The 18,504-nt window shown below is 40.3% G+C and overlaps 2 protein-coding genes across 4 annotated transcripts in view; both read right to left on the reverse strand.

The window, feature by feature from the left end:
• The window catches only part of slc6a8 (solute carrier family 6 member 8), a 61,650-nt gene that overhangs the window by 10,768 nt on the left and 32,378 nt on the right, over positions 1-18,504 (reverse strand). The window lies entirely within an intron of this gene.
• Positions 529-18,504, reverse strand: LOC146494104 (uncharacterized). 3 transcript variants are annotated; one of them, XM_085144531.1, is made up of 9 exons: positions 17,496-18,504; positions 10,990-17,463; positions 9,000-9,048; positions 8,506-8,549; positions 7,456-7,599; positions 5,700-5,813; positions 3,353-4,388; positions 2,668-2,835; positions 529-1,923 (listed from the first exon to the last, which is right to left on the reverse strand). In XM_085144531.1, the coding sequence occupies exons 2-9, from the start codon at positions 11,053-11,055 to the stop codon at positions 1,697-1,699; spliced, it is 1,848 nt and encodes a 615-aa protein (XP_085000657.1). In that variant the 5' UTR covers positions 11,056-17,463; positions 17,496-18,504; the 3' UTR covers positions 529-1,696. The 3 variants fall into 3 exon arrangements, with proteins under 3 accessions (XP_085000657.1, XP_085000656.1, XP_085000654.1); XM_085144530.1 differs by having other exon boundaries at positions 10,990-13,893; positions 13,928-18,504; XM_085144528.1 differs by having other exon boundaries at positions 10,990-18,504.

Here is an 18,504-nt window from a genome sequence, read left to right on the forward strand (position 1 = left end):
AGCAGGACAAATCACGGCTTGTTTCATCAGGCTGTGACGCAAACACAGAAATATGCACCGGAGAGGTGAAAGGCCTCGCTTAAATAATCCGACAGTTAATACTGCACGCACACACACACACACACACACACACACACACACACACACAGTGATGCTAATACTTTAAACCAGTATAGACGTGTCAGATTGGATTCAGTAAATTGGATTTACTTTTGTTCTTTTTACAGCAAGATTAAATAAAAAGATTCCTGTCCTCACACACACACACACACACACACACACAGACGCACACACACACACACACACACACACACACACACAGACGCACACACACACAGACGCACACACACACACACACACACAGACGCACACACACACACACACACACACACACACACACAGACGCACACACACACAGACGCACACACACACACACACACACACAGACGCACACACACACACACACAGACGCACACACACACACACACAGACGCACACACAGACGCACGCACACACACACACACACAGACGCACACACACACACACACAGACAGACATACACGTTTTTCCAGCCACGTGGGGACTTCCATCTAGGAGGTTACGCGTGGGGACACAACATTTCTAAATGTAATAGAGGCATTATTAAGGCATTATTTGAACTCTTAATTTTTTTAGGGATCAAACATCTATTTTGGTACCACAATTTGTTAAATTTACAAAATCCAATTTTTGTCAGGTTTTTCTACCTGGTGGGGACACAGCTTTTATGTCTTTTCACAAACCACCACCAGGTGACACTATTGCACGTTTACAGTTAGAGGGTCTATTTATAGGAATTTACAACCAGAGTATTCAAAGCTGGTATAATGAAAAAGCTTTCAAGTGCTGGTTGGATTTCAGAGAATGGTTTCTGCTACATATTTTTATTTATTGAGTTTTATATTGTTTTTGTTATTTTGTCATTACCCCTTGTATTTGTTCACTGGAAAATTTGTGCACTGGCCTCTGCTTTCAATAAAAAAAAAAATGTTTCAACTAAAGAGCTTACCTTCCCAACTCATCTTTTAGATATACAGTATTAAAAAAGAACTCTCCCTGCTCAAAGTTAACCTGAACAGCAAAGAAAACAATCTTTTCAATACTAATGTACCATTGCTGTCATGGCTGTGTGTAGACGGGCAGGAAATGGTGGACCCAAAATGCAGACTCACGGAGACGAAAGTGAGCCGAAAAAGCAGCTTTATTGCTGAACACAAACTAACTTAAACTGAGAATACAAACTGAGGAAAAAGCAGGCAGGATACACGGGTGGAAACACAGCAGGGTGAGGGTACGATGCGACACGGAACTGAGGGAGACGCCGACATAATACACATCCACATGAGGCACAGAACTTCAAAGTAAAACAAAAAACACACAAATGCGAAGACACAGACTGAGAGACATGGGCTTAACACAGGGACATGACTAAACTGGAACAGAGGGAGCCCACAGGCAGGGATGACAGGACACAGAACAGAGGGGTCACAGCATAACACAAGGAGCAAAAGGACCAAAACATGAGCCCACAATAATAACAAAAAACACTGGGTCCCCGACCCAGCACCGTAACAATTGTCTTTTTTTTCTCTAAACATGAGAAAATTTTAAACGGTAACTGAAGCCGTTTATGTTCCATTTGTTTGACATTAGCTTCTTACCTTCTTTTCACTGACTCTCGCTTTAAAGCATCAATTCGGTTTTTCACGTAAAACTTAACTCCCTCCCAACGTCTCTCTTTCAATGCTAATGGTGAAGTCTCAATACATTTGAGACACTCTGCCTTCCCAGGAACCTTTCCAGAGCTGATGTACTCCATTAGAGTCTTCTCCACAGCCTTTATTTCTGCTTCAGTCCACTTCCTTCTTGTGGTTTGTGATGCCCCTGAATAAAGTAGACAGTAACCGTGTTATTCAAAAAGAAGAGCATCAAGTTGGTGTGTAATCACATGACTCCCCTTATGACCAGATGTGATACTTGGAGTATGTCGACAAGTATATCAAAAGCTATAGGTACATTTGGTCTATACTTTGTATTTGTTGGTATTCCTCAAGTATAAGTACAAGAAATGCCCATAATGCATTGCAGCGATTTAACTGTAAACAACCTATGAAAGAATTAATTGATGTTTAAATAAATAATTTGTCAAACATTGTTGTAACATGTTTTACGTTTTTGAACAGAGTGTGGGAAATAAATTTAAAAAAATAAAACTATCAGTGAGAAGAGACAGTCAATAAAACTTCCCTCTCAATTACTTAAAGAACACAACTGGAAGATTAACTATGAACATAGTTGCTGTAAATGAAGCACTCTGGGTGTTGTGACTGTGTGAAAACACTAAAGATAAAACACAACATCTTCTATTACTAATGGGACAAGGGCTGGTCATCCAGTTCTACACTGCAATAATGTGTTCTCTGTTCCGACATCACCGGTGTGATGATGTGACTCTGACATTACCTCCACAGCTGCATTTGTGACAGAGACTGACAAGTTATAGCGTGAATCCATGATATGACTGCAACCTACATCTGGTATCTTTTTCTTGTTCTTAACCTGTAATAGCCCTTATGTTAATGGTAATACTTTAGCAACAGCAGAGTAATCCACAAGTTAGCAACATACCTGAAGATTTTGTCGATAAGAGTGAAGCAGCGGATGCCTCCGCGGATGACGCAGCAGATGACGCAGCAGATGACTCAGCAGATGACGCAGCGGATGACGCAGCATCTGTCACATTTGTGTTATCCTCATCTTCACTGCTTGATGCATCACTGTCAACAGCTACGTTCTCTGGGAAACACAGCAACCATTTGGAAAAAAACATTAAGACTGCTCCTAAGCAATGTTAAGAAGTATCACACAATAGGGGATAGGGAGAGGAGGATAGCTGTAGTTAAAGCTCTGTATACATGTATACGTATTTGTCTGAAGGTTGTCAGTCATCCAGATAAAGTTTTCTAGAAACTGCATCAATTGGACTTCTTGTTAGGTTAAAGTGTTTTATTACTCTGCCAGAGAGTTTCTTCAGTCTGCAGAAAGTTGGTAGAACACAAATGTATCCACCAGGTGGGTTTCATTTCACACATGACCTGAACAGGCTTTTTACAAATGAGCCCTTTTCAGTCTCCTATTTGAGGCTTTCATGAGTAATAAAACATTTGTAGACCGTGTGGAAGAACAGAACTTATCATCCACCGTGCTTACGGACACACAGTCTTAGCTACTGCTACTACTACATCAGCATAATGCTGCATGATTTTTGAAATACTTCGATTTTAAATACACAATTTATTAACACATTTTTTACCTTGTGGATCAATGTTTATTTCGTCAAGATTTCTTCCTTTGAAATCTGACAGCTCTCCTCGTTCCATGGCCATAAGGACTTTGCTTATCTTGGCCAGCTGTAACGTCCCTTCAGGCAGTCTGTAATATTCGCGATGCACTCGAATATCATGGCCAAGGAAGTCTGCCAGATTATCCATTTCATTGTCTTTTAAGTTAAGGATCTTGGACATGGTGGCCATGTGCTTCCTTAATTTAGTAGAGGACAACGCTTCTGGTTGTTTTGCTCCACAGCTCTGCGCGATCTGTCGAACAACATCTGACCCTCTGATGTGAGTAAGTGCTTTCGGTCTCGCAAACATGAAAGGATTTTCATCTAATACTTCACAATTTCGGCGAGTGTTAACGAGCAAATCCATTGATGTCATCATATCAGGTGTAAGGAGTATGGGGACTTTTCTTCCACGTTTGCCTTTTATCTCTATTCGTTGGAAGTGCCTACAAAGCTTCTTTTCCAGGTCAGTTAAAGCCAATTCAACATCTGGATGAGTCAATGAAGTGTCTCTCAATGTGAACGCATTAAGAATCATTTTGGAAACCTCTCCTTCTCTTCTACGGTTGAAGATAATCACTTCACACAATGTGATTTTTGCAAGTTCTGCCCAGTGCTTCTTATTTGGTTCTTCCTTGAGCTTTGTATGACACTCCGTCCGTTGTATGTTGAGATACTGGTGCATCTTCTTCACATCTTCAGTAAAGGGAAGAAGTTGTGGAGTATTCCATTTTGCCTCACTCAGATTTCGGAGAGCCTTTGAAGATAGATCTTTAGCATTTGAATTTGAGGAATTGCATTGAGTTCGGGTACACCTTCTCTTCAGTTGTCGGACATCTTCCTGAGAGTTACCTGAAGTAGTTTTCCGTGCTTTTTTCTTCTTTCTTTTGTGTTGTATGAGACTTTCTGCAGAACTGTCACTTTCTTCAGCAGTTTGAGGAGCATATTCTTCCTCACTGATGTCAGTACTTGATATAGATGGGCATCCAAGCATTTGTCTGGTAAGCTTAAAAAAAAAAAAGAAAGAAAGAAAGAAAGAAAGAAAATAGTTTAATTTTTCCACTCACACAAGCATTTAAAGACCAGAGGTAGTACAGTAGTAGTTATAACAGCTGTACTGGTATTGACAGTTGTATTAATACCATTTACAGTACCACACATGTCACAACTTAATTTGAACTAGTCATATTAAGTAATCTTTCCTCTGCTGCATCACATTTACCAAACAACCCTGGGTGGCTTTGTCTGGATATGCTGTCATTACCCAAAGACTGTCAATACAGCTGTGATGTCACACTCATTAACAGTCACTTAGGTTAGTTTTAAACATCTGGGACAATGTAATCTCTAAGCTAACACTGTTTCTAGGAAATTGCTGAACTTCGTTTTCTTTTTGTAAAAATACACTAATGTTTATAGAAATTGATTTTCTTTATTTAAATATATGATATAATTTTTACCTGGATCAATTACCTTTGAAGAACATTTTTTATGTTTGTAAGGTAGAACAGTATCTACTCAAGTATCAACTGTGTTCCAGGTAAACTGAAGATTTTAGCAGTGCATTGCATTTTAGGATTATCAGGGGATGAGACTGACAAATGCTTAATTAGTAGGCGACAAAAGCATGACAGTCATTTGTTGAGCTCCTTTTGTCAAATTCAAAGAAATAAATTTTAGTCATAGCGCATAAACAATAAAATGGGCATTTTGGAACCACCTCACAAGAAATAATGATCCAAATGATCCTATCACAATGAAGAATCCTGTTGCCTCACTACACAAAAGAGACTTAAAATGTGTCACAGATAAAATATACGTAGGCTTAAAAATAACATGTATCACCTTTTATGAGAACATACAGAATATAAAGTTGATCACAAAAGTCATTATGTACTTTAAGCTATTCCTTAAAATCTTTTATTGCTAACTAAATGCAATCATACATTACTACCTATGCAAATGCAATGCTAATTGAATTTAAGCTACTGTTATTACTGTAACACCTTGAAAACCTTTGTGAACTTGAAGCACTAAAACCTCTGAACTTCAGACACCAGAAAAGACATTAAACATCAGTGTCCCTGACAATATTGATAAATGAGAAACCCCTTGTCTCAAGCTTACAGTCGTTCTATCAAGGCGTGCTCGTAATCCAAGAAGGTGACATGATTGTACAGGAGGTAGTTATTATTATTATTATATTTTTTCACAAGACTTAGTTGTTAGTTTTAAATTTGACTGTTACCGTCTATTCACTTTGTGCTCTGTGCACAAAAATCTGAGATCTGTAGTGGAGTTGTACAAATAAACTTACAATAACACTGTCTGTCCTTCTGAGCTCAGGTACACTTGTATCCATGTCAGAATCAGCTGAAGTGGGTTTAATGATAATGGTACTGTCGCTGTCACTGGACAACTGCTGTTCCATCTGAAAAGTAAACAGAAAAAGATACAAATAACAATTACAGATTAATATAAATTACAGAATAATTATTGCTACAACACAGATTTGTAAATATGTGTCTTAATGCATTTTTGCAGCAGTTGCTCTAGCAATATCACAATTGTTGTCAATTTCAGATAAGATGGGCCACAGTTTTGATTTGGCCAGCAAAATATAAACTCTAAACAAGGGTTTGTTTGTTTTTGTCATTGTGAAAGGCTCACACTTTCCGGCAGGGTGAAAAACCTTTCTGAGTATTACACTGTTTAGCATGTTGAGTTATCATAATACTACTTTCTCGTTGTGCTTCTGCACTGTACATAAAGCACTTAACTGCAGATTTTATTATCAGCAGTCTGACAAGCTGTCACCACAATACACTGCTATGATCACCTTTCTCAACCTAAGCAAGTGAAGCAATAAAATCATACTGTAGCGTATGAAAATCATCTTCTGTGTGACTCAGTGTAGCACATCTAAGCTATACTACTGCAAGATGTAATATACCTAAATCAATAAGTACACATATCAGAGAGCTGGCAGTCATGATGGAAAGAAGGAAGGTAGATTAATTGTGTGTGCAGGAGACCAGGTGCAAGAGAAGCAAGGCCAGGAGCATTGAAGGTGGATTCAAGCAGTTCTACTAGGGTGTTCATAGGAAGAGAAATGGAGTAGGGATAATCCTGAAGGAAGAGTATGCGGATAGTGTGGTAGAGCTGAAGAGAGAGGCTATGCTGAATGTTGTCAGTGTGTATGTCCCACAGGTTGGAAGTCAGGTAGATGAGAAAGAGGAGTTCTGGAGTGAGTGAGATGAAGTGGTAGAGAGTTTTACTAGGAATGAGAGACTGGTGATTGGAGTAGATTTCAATGGACATGTAGTTGAAGAAAACAGAGGTGATGAGGAGTTGTTGGTTAGGTATTGTGTTAAGGATAGAAATACAGAAAGACAAATGTTGGTGGATTTTGCCAAAAGAGAGACTGTAAGGTGGTGTCAGGGGAGAATGTAGCTAAGCGGCATCATATGGCAGTCTGTAGGATGAAGTTGGACGTAACAACAAAGAAGCAAGTGAAGGCAGAGGCAAAAATTAAATGGTGGAAAATGAGGAAGGAAGACGGTTGTTCATGACGGAGCTGAGACAGGCGTTGGGCAGTATGGAAGAGTTACCAGATGACTTGGAAAGTACAGCTGAAGTGGGAGGGCAACGGCCAAGAAAGCGCTTGGGGTATCCTCTAGACAGAGAAAAGATGACAGGAAACCTGATGGTATTGTGAAGTACAGGAAAATGTCCAAATGAAGAGGTTAGCAAAGAAAAAGTGTGATAGTCAGAGAGATTAAGGAAGTAGACATGAGCATTGGGAGTACAGCCAAGAGAGAGGTGGCAAAGACAAAGAAAAAGGCTTATAGTGAGTTGTATGTGAGGATTGAAGGAAGGACTTGTACTGATTGGCTAGACAGAGATTGAGCTGGAAAGGATGCGCAGCAGGTTCGGGTGATTAAAGACAGAAATGGAGATGTGCTAACAAGTCAAGAGAGCGTGTGACAGCAGGATGTTAGGGATAGAGTGAGATGGAGGCAGATGATCCGCTGTGGCGACCCCTTAAAGGAGGATCCAAAAGAAGAAGTAACCTTCGTATTGAGGCTACGGTGTAGAAACAAGGTCCTCTCCCTCTGGTCGTTTAACCTTTTACTTTGTGCCCTCTCGTAGCGTTGCTCACATACACTATGATGTCTCCTGAGTTTCTCGAGGCGAAGCAAGCCACGACTTTTAACCTGCAAACAAAGAAATAAATCAAAACCTTTGTTTTATTGTTTTTTGCTTTATTAGATAGTAGTGGAGAGACAAAAGACAGAACAAAGAGGGAATGACAAACAGCAAACAGCCTAGGTGCGAAAAGAAGCCTTACTGCTGAGACAAGGCCTAATCATACCTTGTATTTAATTATAAACAACTGTATTACAACGAATGATTTGTTTTTACGGTGTCCTCAAACATTTTAATGTGGCTGACATTTGTAATTTTTTTTATTAAAATTAAGAAAAAACATAAAAATCAAGGCGACAATTTGATTTGATTCCACTTAGCTCTCACATCACAAGATGTACATATATTGACATAAAGAAAAAATATATGGAAACAATCATTAAAACAAATACTAAGAATATTTATCACATCAGAAATCATGAATATGTATCTGCAGTGCATAAACTAATTTACTACCTTTTATATTGAGGTCCAAACTGGAGGAGTTTGCCTACTTAAAATCCTTCTACCAATTTAACTGTCTGAACACACTGCAGTCTAACCTTTACTTTAAGCTGAACGAACTGAACATATTACACCTCAAACAATCCCAGAATGTTTATTTTCAACGGCAAAAACCTAATGTGTGCATGTGATATTTTCAGCAATCATTCTTAGAGTCATTCTAGCATGATGTACACTGAATGAATAGTGGAAATTTCAACATTAATGGATTATTAATTGCAATATTGGCTTGACAGCTATATAATGTGTAAGGTGTAGATGAGAACTCAAACAACCCTAAACTGCTCCTTAAATGATAATGTAAAGTGAGTATGTCAGCGTTAACAATGTGCAATGTCTATCACAGCTGTTTAAGTGCACAGCTGGTTTACTGGTCCATTTAAGAACCAAAAGAAGATGGCATATCCTACCTCTTTCTTGTGTGCAGGGTTAAAGGCATCTGTCCCATCAGCAACTGCAAAATTAAAAATGTTGACTTGGTTCAAGATGAAATAACAATAGCAAGTTGAGACGGTCTTTGAGCAATGTGTTTAATTTACAATATATTGAGTTTTGCCTTAAAATAGCCTAAACACTTGAAAGGCTGAATTTATTGGAAAAGAATAGTTGTTGCACAACCTCTACTTACACCAAATAAAATTATTTCTAACAAAAAACAATTATGATTATTTCATGTTATTTACCTACAGTGACAGCAGAGTATCTGCTGAAGACACATCTGAATTATAGCTTTTCATTTCTCTGGTGATTTGCAGTTCTACCCCAATGAGAATTTTAACAGCATTTATTTGATCTATTCAGGTTTGGAACCAATTGTACAATTTGCAATTTAAAAATGACAGAAGCCAATTTACAGTTTTACCAACAATGAAGAAAAATGTAGGGTAACACAGAGCTTTCTTACCTGTGCATTCAGCACTGCCATTGGTAGATGCAAAGCTTGGGCCATCCTCCTATCAGCACAAGTGAAACAGTTAGTCAAACTTTAAGGACCAACATAATCAAAATTCACTGTATTTCAGTGAGCTCCAGTTGTACAATTTGGCAGTATATTGATGTATGTTACTTTGTGACATCATAGCCTGTCATGGTGGTTATCATTACCCACAACATTTCCTAATATTTCCCTGTCTGTGAAATCTTTATGAAAGTACAGTCATTGCCAATATACAGTCAAGTGACAAAGCTACTAACTTAAATTCTGATGTATGATTAAAGCAGGACAATGACAGAAAATATTTCACTACAATTTCTATGGTGATTTATTAGAATTTTGAGGGATGTAACAGATCATCAAAAACTACAGCAATAGCTTCGTCTTCTTTCCCTTACATACAAGGTTGATGTTTTGAACAGGTGGTCCTGTGATATATTACCATTCTTATATGGCTGAGCAGGGATGCTACACCTGGCAGAGGGAGGGACTGCTCTCATTGTCTAAGACAGGGGTGGGCAACTCCAGGCCTCAAGGGCCGGTGTCCCTGCAGGTTTTAGATGTGTCCTTGAACCAACACAGCTGATTTAAATGGCTAATTAGCTCCTCAACATGTCCTGTAGTTCTCCAGAGGCCTGGTAACAAACTAATCATGTGATTCAGGTGTGTTGACCCAAGGTGAGATCTAAAACCTGCAGGACACCGGCCCTCGAGGCCTGGAATTGCCCACCCCTGGTCTAAGAGCTGTTGTCAGACACAGTGACCAGAACCAGCTCAATTTTAAAGTGTGTAGTAAATTATAGATGCAGTACAGATGTACATACAGTCTGTTTTCGTTTTAGCGTGTTCCTAACAATTTACAAACAAGCTTGTTGTGGTTAACGAGCTTGGTGACGTAGGTGAATGCAGACGCAGCGTTATCATTATTCTGACAGCATGTCTCCTTAAGAAGCGTTTTATTAAATACCTTTTTAATTTTTTTAACCTTTGTCGTGTGTGCAGTAACACGTCAGGTCCCACAAACTAAAGTCTCAGCTCACCTACGCTCTCTCTGTGCCTGCTGCCCGCTCTGCGTGCGCGTGCTGAACCCTGCCCTCGGTCACAGACAGAGGACAGAGCAGAAATCTCAACTATATTCTCACATCCGCTAATTTCACTCACTGCTCTTTTCATGTGCTAATTAAATACAAGCTGGTTTGTCCCTCATCACCTGTGCACCGATCACCGATCACATACTATCAAATAATGCGCGAGGCAGCTCACGTTCCTCCGCTGACCATGACGGTCACGGTTATGCGCCGTTCACGTGATAACCCTTCTACATGGTATCTTTTCACTGCAGCTCTAAGACGAGGTAGAGAAACATTAAATCTACTTTAAATAGTAGTCGTTCCACTAAAACACGATGTATGATGCTGAAGCTTTACAATTTTGAATTAATCCGTGCATATACGCGCATCTGTGCAGAGTGATATAAAGGGATCGCGGATCAACTACAGCCATAACACCACTGCAGTTTTAGTATAAATTGAAATATCTATCAAGACAATAAAACAGTATATTTTGATGGTTTGGTTTGAACAGTTTACTGTAACGGTGTAGTTTGTGTAATGTAACACTGTGTTGAAGCAAAGTATTTCGTAGCAACTAAGTACCAATAACAGAAATTCATTTTGAAAATACTATATATGCATTAAAATAAAAATCACCACAGTCCGTAGTATTTTTACAGCCAATTGTTACACCGTTTTAAAACTTATTTTACTTGACAAAAGCATAGGCAGACCAAGATTTAACAGCAACTCAGTTAGCATCGTTGTTAGCTAACATTAGCTAACCATCAAGCCATACCATTAAGTTACAGCTGCACACGACACTTTGTGTGTTAATATAATGTGCAAACGCGACTCAAATTAACCCAAAAGCACAATATTATAATGTGACATAAGTCAAAACTTACCATTCTGGTTAATGCTGCACCGCTAGCTGTACTCCGCATATCGCACGTGCTTGCTGTCTGAAGCATGTCTGTCGTCTGTCTTTGCGCCAAAGGAGAGCAGGTGTGGTGATCACAAAAGGAGCGCTTGATTTGGGACGAGGCGCACACCAGATTAACTCCGCTGATTCTTACACATACCGCACCGGACACTGACGGGTCATTGGTGTCTTAAAACAAAGTACAACGTCACTCGGCCATCTATGTGGGGGGATGGGCATGGTCAAGGTGGGGACCTCAAATGTCAAGATGTGTGTAAATTGCTGAGAACGAAGTAAATGACTCTACACATTACCTGCTAAGTGAGAAATACAATTTCTGAACTGAAATTGGTTTAATATGTACGTTAAAAAATAACTGAAATAAAAATGTCAGACTGTAGATGTATGAAATTATTGTTTATGTTTTAAAACAAACTGCACTGTCACTCCGCCATCTTGACGTGCTGCAGTAGACAGTAGGTGGGTGGGGTATGGGCATGGTCAAAGTGGGGACCTCAAATGTCAGGATCTGTGTAATATATTAATGATTGCTGAGAAGAGATGAATCCACACATTACTTGCTTAATTAGAAATGCAATTTCCTAACTGATATTTGTTGAGTTGAAATGTACACAAAATATAAGCAGTAGCAAAATTAATTAAATGCAGGAATGAATAAATAATAGAAAAAATGCAAAAATGTAAACCAATCAACTACTACCAACCATTGTGATCACTAGAGAGGTATTATTGTGAAGGACAGAATTGTGTGGACTCAAAAGTTATGCCAGGCAGGTTTCAATAAATGGTAAACTAAGTTTATTGTAAAAACCAAAAACAATAGTGGATGACACAACAGGTGAATAGAGGATAATGCAAATGTGATTGTAATTGTTTTTAAAGCCTTATATGACAAGGCAACTCCTTACCTCAGTGATCTGCAGCAATTGCAAAAACCAAAGAGATTAATAGAAACTGAGCTGACAGCGTTGTCCCGGGCCTACCCAGATCTGTCGGCTGGCCTGTATATACACATATATATAGTCTTTTTTCCTTCAAAGTTGGGGCCTTTACCAGAGGTCTGTGAGAATCAGGGTCCTATGTGGTATCTTAGGTGTCTTGGATGTTGTTCCTGAAATCTGGAGCAATTACCCCAGTTTGGGGGTCACTGGGTTCTGATTACCACAGGGACCACCGTTGCCTTTTCCCTCCACACTTTTTCCTAGCTCTTCTCATAGCCCTTGGTATTTCTGAAGCTTATGCTCATTCTGCCTGATGTTGGCATCTCATGAGTTACTTGGTTAAAAAAATTCAAATGTACACCCTGCCTGCTAGCATCTTACACCATGGTGTAATGTGCTGGATTATTTGTAGGAGTCCTGGACAAGTCCTTAAAAATCTGAGCTGCTCTGGACCTACATCTCCTGTTGTAGATGTCCTGTAGGGAAGGGAGAGCAGACCTGTAGCAGTGTTCTGCCACACAGATCACTCTCTGAAGGGCTTTTCGTCCTGAACACAGCTGTTCCCATACCAGGATGTAAAGTTCTGTGTGAGGATGCTCTCCACAGCACCCGAATAAAAAGTCCTAAGGATCCCTGGAGAGACTCCAAACTTTCTCAGTTGTCTCAGGTGATACTGGCGCTGCCTAGCCCTTTTGGACTGTGAACAGTCTATGTCAGGTCTAAGGAGATGTCAACCCCAAGGTACTTGAAGGACAGCACCCTCTCCACGTTGATGGCCAGGGGCTTGTAGTCTTGCTGCTTTCTCCTACTAAAATCCACCACCAGCTCCTTGGTCTTGCAGACGTTCAGTTGGAGGTGGTTTTCTCTGCACCAAGATGCCAGGTTCTTCACCTCGTCCATTAGGCTGTCTCATCGTTGTTGGAGATGAGGCCCAACACCACAGCATCATCAGCGAACGTCACGATGGTGTTTGAGCCTTGAGTGGCCACACAATCAAGAGGTGTAGAGGGAGTATGTAGTGGAAAAGGGTACGCACTCCTGTGGCACTCCTGTGTTGGTAGTGATGCTGTCAGAGACACACTTACCCACCTTCACCACCTGCGATCTACCAGTAAGGAAGTCCAGCACCTATGCACACAAACTGTTGTTAAGTCCAAGATCCCTCAGCTTTGTGAACAGTCTATGGGGCACTATTGTGTCAAATGCTGAACTGTAGTCTACAAGCAGCATTCTCACATAGTTACCCCGTTTCTAGCTCACATGGCTTGTAGCTGTGCCAGAGAGCAAGCTTGGGTGAGCTAGCGGGGAATATCTCCTTCTGCAGTAGCCTTAAAAAAAGACTATTGTTCGTTCTCCTGTCAGGTAAAAATCTTTTTCGTATGTATATTATACTATTCCATGTGTTATCATGTGTTTGCTATGATGTGATGTGTAGTAATGGTTATTAAGGTGCTAATTGCTAATTGGGGATAAGCTAGCAAGCTAGACAATTAGCCGCCATGCTAAGCGGACGTTGGTAGCCAAGTTCATATGTCACTGAGGGGCTACGAGCTCACATGGCTTGTAGCTGTGCCAGAGAGCAAGCTTGGGTGAGCTAGCGGGGAATATCTCCTTCTGCAGTAGCCTTAAAAAAAGACTATTGTTCGTTCTCCTGCCAGACGCCTCGCTACTGTGCTGCCTTAATACTGTGCTGTCTCGCTGGTGCCATTAAAGGACTGGCGGCTGCCATCCATTCGGACGTATGTGCTCCAGTCCATCAATCCTTTAAAGTGCTGGACACAGATGGTAAATTGCCATCAGACCCTAAATAAATTTCTCCTCTGCTGTTATCCATATTGCTTCACTCATTCTTTGGTGAGTAGACGTATTGGTTACAATAGCATCTTGTAATTGTATCAATGTTTAAACTGTATAAATATTTCCAACTGGATGCCTTGCATCCAGTTGGAAATAAACAACCAGAAAGGAAGAACAGAGTGTTTTTTCTTCATGAGATGATGGTTATCTATCTGCCTGGTTAAGTGCGAGGGCAGAATAATCACTGTACACAGTGATCACAATGAGCAGCGCATTGTTAGTGTTTGAATGCGACTGTATGCTTACATGCTTCTTGCAAGCAAGATGTGTACAGAATAACTGTATTGGTAGTGTAGCTTAACATTGGCAGTGAGATGAAGGTTTATGCAGACATTTGTGGTTAGGTGGTGCATGATAATGTCTCCTGGCAAGAGTATGGAGGCAGTTCCTAGAGGATGAAGTAATTGATACCACTGACTGGAATCCACGCCCGCCTGACCTAAATCCAATAGAAAACCTCTGAGACATCATGTTTTGCTCCATCTTACATCAGCAGGGTTGCCCCTCAAAATTTTCAGGAGTTCAGTGAAGCTCTGGTCAGGATCTGGGAGGAGACAATCCTTGATGCCATGTGTCATGTCATAAGGATCATGCCCCAAAATGATCAGGCATGCATACAAACATGTGGGGGCCATACAAACTACTGAGTACCATTTTGAGTTGCTGCAATGACCAATTTCAGCAAATTGATCTAGCCTGCTGCATCAGCTTTTCAGTTTAATTTCTTGGTGACTCTGGATTAGGTTGATTATTTTAATTACCATCAACTGATGTAGAATCCTTTTGTTCCTAACTCATTACCCGTTCCATATCAGTATGGATATCCAGCATGATGTTTATTTCCAAATGAGATCTGATGTTTACAAAGAGTTCCTCTAATTTATGAGCAGTGTATCAAATACCCCCATACCTTCATCTGCATACTGTATGTATTTTACTGCTACTTCTGTATTTTACTTTATTTTTATTGTTAATGTTTTTTAATACCCTATTTATCATCATTACTTTATTTCCTTTTTCAAAAATTGTGTTTTAATAGTTTCACTGCAACAATATAATTATTCACTGAGTTACTTACCATAATTAATTTGACTTGAAAATATTTAAAATATTTATTTCTGTTCATATATAAGTGAACTGCAAATATATTTTAATATTAAAATTTACATTAATTAATAACAGAGCATGTTTGCAATTACTTTATATATACATATTTATATAATAATGTCTATCTTTGCTAAAAAAAGAAACACTTTTTACAATACATTTTCAAAGTATAATACTGGTCTTGTTCAATAGGGGGCGCTATAGAGTGAACAAATGACTACGCACAGTTCCAGAACACCAAACCTAATGGGGACTGCAATACCGCTGTGTGACCATTAGGGTCACTTGAATTCACACACACACACATTTTGTCTGGAAATTGACCACATGGGGACCTTCTTAGAAAACTTCACCAGCCATCTTTAAATACTGTTTTAGAGCTATTGGTAGGCCTGTGCCCGTGGGGACCTCAAGTGAGGTCCCCACGGTGAAATGAGTCCCCACGGGTCGGTGTGTAGTTAGGGTCAAGTCCCCACCCGGTAGGAAAAACAAGAACGCACACACACACACACACACACACACACACACACAGACGCACACACACACACACACACACACAGACGCACACACACACACACACAGACGCACACACACACACACACAGACGCACACACAGACGCACACACACACACACACACACACACACAGACGCACACACACACACACACACACACACACACAGACACACACACACACACACACAGACGCACACACACACACACACACACACACACACACACACAGACGCACACACACACACACACAGACGCACACACACACACACACAGACGCACACACAGACGCACACACACACACACACACACACACAGACGCACACACACACACACACAGACGCACACACACACACACACACACACACACACACACACACGCACACACACACACAGACGCACACACACACAGACGCACACACAGACGCACACACACACACACACACACACAGACGCACACGCACACGCACACACACACACACACAGACGCACACACAGACGCACACACACACACACACACACACACACAGACACACACAGACGCACACACACACACACACACACAAACACAGACACACACACGCACCATTCCTGAGTACACCAAAATATTTTTAGGCAGATGAAATGAGAACGTGATGAAGACTTTAGTAACTCATTAATGCACATTTCGTTATAGTCACACATGAGAGGAACACAGCGATCCATTATCTGTTTTGTTTTAGTTTATTTGTTTGTTTTACGTTAAAGAATAACTTTATTCGATTGACTGGTTTGAATGTTGTTCTACTGAACGTTATTTAATCTTTTACTTATAAAGCAGTTTTATTTCTGTATGAACGAGCTCCTTTCTGTTCTACAAGTTCCACCTTATTGAGCCTTTTTATTAAACGTTATTAGATTACTTTTATTGAGCTATTATAGCTTATTGAAGCTAGTTTCATACAGGGTGTGTTGACTGATTTGGTATCCCAGTTTTTCTGATAAACAGTGCAGGATAATTTGGGATAAAGTGTATATATAATCTTAACTTGTACTTTACCGTTAGAGCAACTAGATTAAATAAGATGCTTTTAATGCCACAGCTTGGATGAGGCTTTGTTGTAGTGTTGTCGGTTTAACCTCTGAGGCTTGAAAATTTATGAATGAGAAATTGAAATACAATAAAACTCATTTTGATTATTACCAGCCCAGATTTTTAAAAATCTCCATAATAATATCGATCACGCTGCTTTCACCTGACCAAAGTCATAAGAGGGTCGATAACAACCATAAATCAATGAGTCAGCAACACTGATGTTATTGAACCTTAAATGAACCTAAATATTCTCAACTGCTCATAAATCTGAACAACAGAAATGAAGCGGACTGAAAGATTGAGCACCTCCAAGTCTCAGAGTAGGATTGTCAGAAAAGGGTGGAGTTAGGCAGGCTGACAGCGTGTCTATCATGGCTCGGGAACACTTCAGTATCCCTCCAGAAGAGCTGGAGATCCGGGCATCAGAAGATGGATGGAAAAATGATCAGTTTTAGTTCAACAGTGTCACAGCTCAGCCTCCTGAACACATCAACAGCATCAAACTGAAAATCCTCGTCGCTTCGTTCTCGAGTTCTTGCAGTTTTCAGAACTCTTACTCTGACCTTGAGGTCGAGGTCACACAGATTCGAATTCGTCAGATTTTTAGTAGATGCACCTTTAGTATCAAATTGCATGAAACCTGCATTTGGCCCTTTATCATAAACTGTATATTTATCACAACCACGCCTCCACCAGGACTGTTGCTCTTTATCTGGGGGCTGAGGAGGCCAGGTGTAAATAGCCAGAGAACTGTCATGTGACTATTCTCACCTGGCTGTAAACATTATCTCTGTGGTTACATAAAGTCTTCATTAAGTTTGAATGAAAAGCTTTGATCCGAACAGCCGCTCAGAGCTGCAGCCTTCTGTGGACAAGCTAAATATAACGGTGTGTTTGTGATGTCACGTCACGTGATGCTTGGCTATTAATACACACACACACTGCTGGCTGGAGTCTGACACACACACACAAACACACACAAAGGTTCATTCAGGTCTTCATTACAGTGAAGTGAATCCTTCTGTAATCATTATTTTTATAACCACCATTTGAAATCGTTGAGGCTACACAATGATCAGCTGACCTCATGTGACCTGACGCTTTTTCCCCTTCCTGTTTTTCCTAGAATCTGGATTTTGATTGGCTCTTAAAACAAGGATTATCAAAGCTGGAACATGCACCACAGTGGATGGAAGCGCTGCTTCTATATGCATGTATCGCACATCCAAAAGTGTGAGACAGAGAGTAAAGATTTGGATGTTTTTTTTGTATTTTAATGCATTTAATGCATCTTTACAGTGAAACTCTCAGAGATACAGAGATGCTGCTCATCCTCCGTCTTTACAACTAACAACCTGACTTCTAATACTTTCAGATTCACTGTGTTTCTCATCTATCTTGCTGTCACAGTTACCCTCGTTATGCTAGAAAACCGAAGCACAGCGGGATGGCAGCAGCTCAGGTGGTAGAGCTGGTCACCTGCTCACTGGAAGGTTGGTGGTTCGATCCCCGGCTCCTCCAGTCTAATGGAGTCTGCCCAAATATCCTTGGGCAAGATACCAACCCCATGTTGCTCTCTGATGCACTCCATCGGAGTGTGAATGTGAGTGAATATATTTAAAGCTCAGTATGATGCTTTTTTGTTAAACCAGCCTCAGAGGCTTTGGGGTCGAAATAGGAGAGCACCACCAACGACACCGTTTGTTTAGATGATCTGATTTTTTTATCTCATGTTTCGTGTATAATGTTACTATGTTCTCTGTTTATATTGAACATGGTTCAAGGTTCAAATAGCCCTGTGCACTTATGTAAAAGTAATCCCCATGAGCTCAAAGCTCAGGCTTCAGCCTGATCTTATTTCTTTCTGCGCAGCAGGGACACCAGTACTCAGTGCTGCCCCTCTGTAGGCTTCTGGAAGTTTGCCAATCAGATGGATGTTAGCTTTTTGGGAGGAAAACCTCCCAGCGTTTATAGGGAGGAGCTAA

The sequence above is a fragment of the Neolamprologus multifasciatus genome, chromosome 20, assembly GCF_963576455.1.
Source record: "Neolamprologus multifasciatus chromosome 20, fNeoMul1.2, whole genome shotgun sequence".
NCBI classification, from domain to species: domain Eukaryota; kingdom Metazoa; phylum Chordata; class Actinopteri; order Cichliformes; family Cichlidae; genus Neolamprologus; species Neolamprologus multifasciatus.